The sequence below is a fragment of the Vanessa cardui genome, chromosome 20 (assembly GCF_905220365.1).
Source record: "Vanessa cardui chromosome 20, ilVanCard2.1, whole genome shotgun sequence".
In the NCBI taxonomy this organism is placed as follows: Eukaryota; Metazoa; Arthropoda; class Insecta; order Lepidoptera; family Nymphalidae; genus Vanessa; species Vanessa cardui.
In genome coordinates this window covers 2,393,181-2,401,875 of record NC_061142.1, presented here as the reverse complement: position 1 = coordinate 2,401,875, position 8,695 = coordinate 2,393,181, and the positions used below count along the sequence as shown (strand labels likewise).

The 8,695-nt window shown below is 33.5% G+C and overlaps 2 protein-coding genes across 2 annotated transcripts; both read right to left on the bottom strand.

Annotated features, from left to right (window-relative positions):
• Nucleotides 1-497: 497 nt before the first annotated feature.
• LOC124538598 (zinc carboxypeptidase-like) lies at nucleotides 498-4,393 on the bottom strand. The gene is made up of 6 exons (XM_047115712.1): nucleotides 3,967-4,393; nucleotides 3,490-3,880; nucleotides 3,002-3,086; nucleotides 2,220-2,422; nucleotides 1,609-1,693; nucleotides 498-822 (listed from the first exon to the last, which is right to left on the bottom strand). The coding sequence occupies exons 1-6, from the start codon at nucleotides 4,287-4,289 to the stop codon at nucleotides 557-559; spliced, it is 1,353 nt and encodes a 450-aa protein (XP_046971668.1). The 5' UTR covers nucleotides 4,290-4,393; the 3' UTR covers nucleotides 498-556.
• Nucleotides 4,394-4,943: 550 nt separating this feature from the next.
• Nucleotides 4,944-8,052, bottom strand: LOC124538599 (zinc carboxypeptidase-like). Its single transcript, XM_047115713.1, has 7 exons — nucleotides 7,662-8,052; nucleotides 7,425-7,588; nucleotides 6,569-6,795; nucleotides 6,411-6,498; nucleotides 6,069-6,271; nucleotides 5,708-5,792; nucleotides 4,944-5,393 (listed from the first exon to the last, which is right to left on the bottom strand). Exons 1-7 carry the CDS (start codon nucleotides 7,943-7,945, stop codon nucleotides 5,200-5,202), a joined length of 1,245 nt encoding a protein of 414 aa, XP_046971669.1. The 5' UTR covers nucleotides 7,946-8,052; the 3' UTR covers nucleotides 4,944-5,199.
• Nucleotides 8,053-8,695: the final 643 nt, after the last annotated feature.

Sequence of the window (8,695 nt, the reverse complement as noted above, 5' to 3'; positions counted from 1 at the left end):
AAAAGCCGGTTCATACAAGAATACTATTTTGTATTGCGTTGCTTCGTACTCTGATGGATAATTTATGTTTCGTAAAAACAAACGCCCATCTAGGCTTTTCGGGACATTTGCAGAGAGCCATAAATCATGACAACGATTCTTGTTATAATTGATAATTAATAGTTTATTTATTATTGTAAACTGCCTCATAGCTGATAAAAATGTATCATGTTTTCTTAACTGCAAATCCCAAGTCTGATGAATATCAAATATTTGGTTTTTTCGGTCCAGTAATTCTTAGCAGTGTGCTTTGTCTTTCCTTTGAGTTATGAGAGAGAGATGGAACGACACATGTTATTATGCACACATATACCTAACCTAAGCAGTAAAATAGTCTACCTGGAGTTACTTAAAGAATTAATAGGGTAACAACCTTGTTCAGAGTTTTCTAACTTCACTTTCTATTATTGGACTTCCAGCAACGAAAATTATACGATAAAAACAAATAAAACATATCGTTGAAATCATAGGGTTCATAATTTTATTTGAAAATTTATGCTTAGCTTAACTCATATAGTTATCGATGAAACATTGTTATAATTAATGCTAAGAAGCAAACGAATATGGATCCGTGAAGGCCTTTACTGCTGTTCATGTAACCGAATCTTTCAGCTTGATGGATCATTTCTAATACAGAATCCATGACTTCCTCGTTGTTGGGTAGTATCTGATGAGGTGGGAGAATGAAACCAAAATTGCCATTGTCACGTAGCTCATAACAATATACGAGAGGAACTTTGATCTGATCTTTAACCCAATCCACACTGCCTCCCGTTGCTTGATCTGAATCGAGAAGAGAGAAGAGAATAATCATTTTGTATCTTTCATATTTAATTTAATAAAGTATAATTTGCTATTGCCAAATTTGTATTTCAGGATCAAAACTTATGACTATTTTTTGGTAAATTAACAATTAGCAATATACTTGTGATTTTTTTTTATGGTATAGGTTGGCGGACGAGCATATGGGACACCTGATGGTAAGTGATCACCATCACCCATAGACAATGACACTGTAAGAAATATTAACTATTCCTTACAGCGTCTATGTGCCACCAACCTTGGGAACTAAGATGTTATGTCCCTTGTGCCTGTAGTTACACTGGCTCACTCACTCTTCAAACCGGAATACAACAATACTAAATACTGTTATTTGGCGGTAGAATAACTGATGAGTGGGTGGTACCTAACCAGACGGGCTTGCACATAGCCCTACCACCAAGTGAAGTGATGATGGTTCGTTTATATATTTGATGTAGGTAAGCAGACTGACAAATTATTGTCTGACTAGTGGTCATTACCCTCAATGCAATGGCTATATCTGATTATGTAGATATATAAACATCACTTAGTTCCAGTACGCCATCAACACCGCAAATAAGATGTTATAGTTCCCGTTGATACACTAGTTTACTCGCCATTCAAATCTGAACACAATAATACTAGGTATAGTTGTTTGGCCTCAGAACAATTGATACTTCCTGCGCAGACGTGGATTTTTTTTAATTTACTTTTGAAATGTCATGTTAAAAATGTTTTATTTGTCTTAAATGAAGAGATAAAACTTACAAATAGCCTCAGCGATATTTCCTGTAACGTATTGAGTGCCGTATCTAACCGAGAGTGCGCCCATCGTTCGTCTTCCAATATTAATCTAAAAATAGAGCTACATTATACAAATAATCAAAAGTAAAATAAAATAACTAAATGAAACGCCAATCCTGGTGCTAAAAGTGCCAACAAAAATCTAAATCAAATAAAATGTAAATCACGATATGTCAATTGCCAAATTATAAAATATTTTTTGGAAAAACTGCATCAGTTAAACATTGCTAATACCGACATTTTGTGGTTTAGCTGTGATAGTCCAGTGGTTAGAACACGTGCACCTTAAGCAATTATTGCGCATTCAAACCCGGGCAACCACCACTAAATATTCATTAACTTAAATTGTTTTTATAATTCATCTCGTGATCGGCGGCGACAAACAAAACAAAAAACATCGTAAGGAAACCTGCATGTGTCTAATTTCATAAAAATTCTGTCACATCAGTATTCCACGAAAGTTCCAAACCTTCTCCTCAAAGGGAAAGAAGGCCTTAGCCCAGCAGTGGTTGTTGTTGTTGTTGTTTGTCGTTATTGAAAGCCCTTTAAGCCCTACGTCAGAGAACTGTACTCACTGCATCATAGTAATTAGCGTAAGGTGCTGTTGAGTTTCCAAATGGTATCAATAATAATTGACCAAAAGAGTGAAATGATAAATATAAATCAATTTTATCTCCAATAGATCTTATATATTGTGACAGGGTTAATGTTTCTGGTTCCGAAAATGGTCCAGGTCCGGCATAAGTATCAGTTGCAGGATTAACACTGGCACCAGACACTGAAATAGAAAAGAAACAGTTTATTAAATACTAGCTTCTGCCCGCAACTTCGTCCGCGTAGATTTCGGATTTGTGACAGGATTGCGTATCCTAAAAGCTTTTTTACACCTTGTGTCCGAAAATCCCACATAACCCTATTTTTTCCAAAATAAAATTTAGCCTACGTTATTCGTCGATAATATAGTTTTCAAATATTGAGAGATTTTTTTTAAATCAGTCCAGTAGTTTTTGAGCCTATTCACACCAAACAAAGAAACAAAATTTTCCTTTTAATAATATTATTATAGATTACCAATTTAAAGTTAAGAAGAAAAAACAAAATTATAGATGAATCTTAATTTGATAGAAGCTTGACTATTGTTATACTTTGGATATTTTCTCAACGGATCAGATCTGTCGTCGATTCAATAATCATTGAGCTTAAAACTTAATGTTTTACGTTTAAAATTATATACCTCATCATTAGTCTGCTCTGTTTACTTGGGATCGACGCAACATGTCTTCTTCTTCCATACTTCTCTATGTATTCTTTTCTATTAATTTCATAATTATTATCAAAAAAATCAACGAAAACCTACCTAACCAGTTATTGTTCCAATTTCTGTTTAAATCAACTCCAATTGCAGAGCCGGTTGGTCGTCTGTTTTTGCGCCACATACGATTCTAGAATAGGATTATGAAATCAAATCAAATAATACTTTAGTCGAGCTTACTTTTACAAGCACTTTTAAATCGTCATTTAACAAATATTTAAGGTGAAGCTGTCACCGGTTTGGAAAGTAATTGCTGCCGAGAAGACCCGGCTACTGAGTTTCCTAGTAGTGACTCTTTTTGAACATTTAAAGATAAAGTCATGTTACTTAATTAAAATTATATATGTAAGTAATATATCCTGTCTGAAAGTCAACAAGCATGAGCTCCAAGATCTTGTATTGAATAATATGTTTTCTTTACTAATTTATTATTTACAAATAGCGGCAAAGTTAAATATGTCTGTGGAATTTTATTATATAAGTGGATACCTTGCCTTGCTTGATGCATAAAGTGCAACAACAATTGTTTTTACCTCATCATGCGTAAAGACGTAACCATCAGGGTTGGTTACTGGAAATATGTACCAGTCATAGTCGCGAGCAGCAGCTCTTGTTATTGGATCATTGCTACTTAAAAGTTCATTTATAATATAGCACGCAGTTGCTGGGGAAATCCATTCTCTTGAATGTATGCCAGCTTCAATGAAAATTGCTCTTCTGCCTGATCCATGGGATATTTTAATACCCTTGATGTTCCTGCCTTCATATGATCTACCTCCAATTATTATACCAGTGACACTTGGATACGCTGTTAATAAGTCAGAGAACCATAATTCTATGCTCTCGAGATTATGATACATGTTCCATGACATACTTGCTCTATTATTACGTGTATAGGTTCCAACTGTTTCCTTATCAATAGCTCTGTTGAAAAATGTAAATTAATTTTGCTGATTTTGTGTTCCACTATGATCAAGAGATATTTTCTTAATATATTAAATATTACTTACTCTTGGATGTTTTGCATTGTGACTTCATATTTCATTTTGTATCCTTGAAGAATTTCTTCTAAATCGGCTTTGTTTTCAGGACTGGACATCACTGATACGAAATCCAATAAAGGTGTAGGTTCGCTCCAGAAGTCGAATCTCGGATCAGTATTTTGAATGTCTTGTAGTAGCTTGTAATGTTGATCATTTTCAGGAGATATTTTATACAGCGTGTAGTTATCAAAACGTAACTTTTCACACGAAACAAATGGTACAAGTAAAATTAAAAACAAAAACTTATTTAAGAATATCATCATGGATATTCTAGTTGATGTATGTATCATAAATGTTCGACTTTACAATGATTATAAAACATACAGAATTAAAATACTATAATATCATTTGAGCAATATTAATTATGTCGACTCGATACTGTATATCAGATAACAGTAAGTTTTATATTTAAACGTTTATGAATGTCGAATCATTATCATTATCATTATCTGCCAATAAATTAGATAAAAACCGTGTTTGGATTCCTAAAATGAAACGTTTACACTATATTGACAAGCGTAATATAGTAGATACTTAAAAATTCTTATTACAATTAAAATTTAAATTGATAATGCCAAAATTGAAGAACATTTTGGTCAGTTCTTACTTATAATATAAATGTAAAAGTAATTCTGTCTGCCTGCTGCGCTTTCATGACTGAATAGATTTTGATAACTTTTTGTAAGCTTATGGCCTCACAGAGGATACGCTATTTTTTATAACTACAATTGCTTTGTATAAATTTAAAGCGGGTACGGCCATGGATTTAGCTAGTGTTTTGTAAGTCGTTATTAATCAGTTTTCTATTTTAGTTCATATTTGTTATGTATTGATATGTCTTAATATTGTTATAACTACTAACAATATACTTGATTGTCAGACAAATATTTTTTTATAAGTCGTAACTTTTAACACAGACACGTAAATTAAATAATCCACAATAATAATCAAATTTTAATTTATGACATTTAAGTAATAAAACATATATCCATGTAATAAGTTTATTAGCAGTATAGATAACACATACATTTCGAAAAAACAAGTTAAAAATAATAAATCGTTAGCTGTGGAAGATTGACAAAAACTCGCTTTGTCATCGGTAAAAGTACATCAGATTAATTACTTCATTATACCATTATCCCCAACCTTTACTAAGTCAATCGATTTGCTTTAAAATCCATCACAAATGATTCCAAATTACTAGAGTACATTAAGAAACCTCGCCTCCCTAATGATCGCCAAAACAGAGTCAAAAGTTTCCTCACAAGATGGCAGCACTTGGTTCACTGGTAATACGTAACCCGAATTACCGGTATCCCTGAGTTGGTAGGTGAAAACCAAGAGAGGATTATAGCGATGCTTGACCCAGTCAGCAATAGAACCCGTAGAACCGTCTGTAAAAGAAATTCAATCTCAAATCCTAAAAGTGAGGATAGATGTATATATGTTTGTTACTCTTTCACAAAAAAACTACTGAACGGATTTGGATAAAATTTTACAGTAATATAGGTTATACAACAGAATAACACATAGAATACAATTTATAATGATTTTATGCAATTTGGTCATAAAATAACGTTACATATAATCCGTGTGAGGCCAGGTCGGGTCCCTAGTGGATCATAAAGATCATGTATATATAATTATATTGATGGAATAAGTTGGTTATTATTGTAAATAGTTATAAAGTAATAAAGAAATATTTTACCATGAACTTCCATCGAATTTCCAACCAAATATTGCGTATTATAACGGCCTGCCAGAGATCCCATAGCTCGTCTTCCGATTAGGACCTGAAGAATAAACACGTAAGGTTATTTTTTTTAAATAAACCTTTTTGGTGTTGCTTTTGATGCTCTTTGACTTAAAATCACCATTCACTCGATCTTATCTCTTTGTTTCGACAAAAAAAAATGAATTGTCTGTGGTTTGCCAGGATTGCAAATGTATTTGCTTGTAGATTAAGTATCTTCTAGCAAACTGTTTTCATATTAACAAAATTATACAGATCCAATCCAGTTCAATTTTAAAATAAAGGTAAAGATTTTTTATGCAGTTTGGTAACTCACCGTTTTATTATAATTATACATATGTGATGTGGTATGAGCAAAAGGTATCAACAGCCTTTGTCCAAACCCTCTAAATGACAATAATCCATATAGTTTAGTATCCATTGATTCGATATATCTTGAAATAGCTCTCGTCTCATATTCTGAAAATGGCCCTAAGCCTATGTAGTTACTGGCAGCTGGTTCGAAACTGCCCCCTCTAACTAAAAAATACATTTCAAGCATTACAATATTACTTTTTACTTACAAAAACTAAAATTATTACAAAGAAATTAAAAGGTATCTATCAGTTACATTTTTTTATATGGTATGTTTTTTTTAATATAGATAGTATCACTATACCTCCCCATTGTGAATTCCAATTCTTTGATAAATCAACACCAACTGAACGTCCTACTGTCGGCCTACGATTCTTAAGCCAAAGTCTATCCTGAAAATATTAAAACATTAATAGCTTTATAAATAAAAATATAAGATAATCGATTTGTTCAATTACTTACAAAATTTTGTGTGTATTCATGACCATCAGGGTTTAGGATTGGAAAAATGTGCCATTCAAAGTCTTCTGCAGCCTGCCTTATTTCAGGACTATCGCCTCGCACAAGCTGATCCACTATATATGTGGTAACAGTTGGAGAAAGCCAATCAGCAGCAACTTGACCGCCTTCTATGAAAATAGCGCGTTGACTTGGCTTACGTGATATTTTCACTCCAGTTATGTTTCGACCTAAAAAAATATTGTAAACACATTTTAGCATCTTGTTAAGTCTGATTAGATGCGAACAGTGGTGTAGCTAGGTGACGAAGGGCCCCGGTAAAAAAAAATCGTGCCCTCACCCTCTCTTTCCCATCCCTCTTTAACTAAAAATTACCCTTGAAAATATAAGATACCAAATAATATAACTCCCTCCTCCTTGAACTCCGGGGCCCTGGTGCACTGCACCATCTGGCCCTACGATAGTTACGCTACTGGATGTGAGTAACATCACATACCAAATTTTTTTTTATTGTATATGTTGGCGGACGAGCATATGTGCCACCTGGTGGTAAGTGGTCACCATCACCCATAGACAAGGACGCTGTAAGAAATATTAACTATTCCTTACATCGTCCATGTGCCACTAACCTTGGGAACTAAGATGTTATGTCCCTTGTGCCTGTAGTTACACTGGCTCTCTCACCCTTCAAACCGGAATACAACAATACTGAGTACTGTTATTTGCCGGTAGAATAACTTATGAGTGGGTGGTACCTACCCAGACGGGCCTGCACAAAGCCCTACCACCAAGTAAAATGAATCAAAAAGTTTCAACGTGTACTTTAATTTTACTTTTTGTGATCAAGTGCTAATGTTACCTTCAAATGATTTCCCCGCATGAATGATGGTCACAAGATTTTCATGCGTTCTAGCCAAATGATGGAACCACTCATAAATATCTTCCATTGTTTGAAAATTAGTCCAAAACAACTGATTTCTTGTGTCACGTCTTTTTCTGCTGTATAATTGCTCATCAAATGTTCTAAAAAATACATCACCATTTTAAAACAAATCCTAATATAAATTCACCGATATTGAATAATAATTAAACTTACTGTTGAATATTTTCCAGCATAACCTCATAGTTTAAACTCCTTTTCTTAAGGGAATGTTCAAAAAGAACTTTCTTTTCAGGTGAAGACACAACACTCGCATAGTCATCGACAGATGAAGGTAATTTCCAAAAACGTAAATCATCACTGTCTTGTAAATCGTTTAAAAACTTCAAGTGATCTTCGTTTTGTGGATATATTTTGTACAGCGAATAATTGTCATATCTAACTTTCTCGCAAGTCGAAATTGCACTCAAAACACTAAAAATTAATATTTTCAGTAACATTATAACGATAAAAATTTGTTACCTAATTACACTGAATTGACTAAATTTGATGTTTATTTTATCAGTTTCGTTATCACTATTTTAGATTTACATGTATCTAGGTACGTACAGTGTAATTATATATAATAAGGTCGAAACTGCTGTCCATACAACGGACTGATTATTTTAATCTAATCAGGTAAAAATATTTGAAATAACACATATATGTACTTATTACTTAGATTTGTTTCATTTAGTTTGCTTTTAATTTTTCATCGATTATTTTGTATCTCTTGTTGTTTTACGTCATAAACACAATAACTATGATATGTTGAAAGATGGCGTTCACAAGAATACTCAATAATTTCATAATAACGTATCAAGGCCAATACAGCTGAAATCCAATTTTTATATGAATGTTACAATGCAAAGTGGACATCAGATTAAAATAGCACTTGATTTTTAAGGAATAGTAGAAACATCAGAATTGAATGGTATTACTAAAATTCCTATTGACCTTTTAAGCTTATAACTTGTCATAAGCATGGGTATGGGTACCGATGGTTAAACCGTGTTCTAGAGTGGAGACCGCGTCTCGGCAAACGTAGCGTAGGACATTTTCGGGAACGATGGAGATTTACGCAAGGCGGCTGGCAGGAGCTGGATGCGAGTAGCCGAAGATCGATTACAGTGGCGTGCTATTGGAGAGACCTATGTCCAGCAGTGGACGAAAAAAAGCTGTTGATGATGATGATGATAAAGCATGGGTAT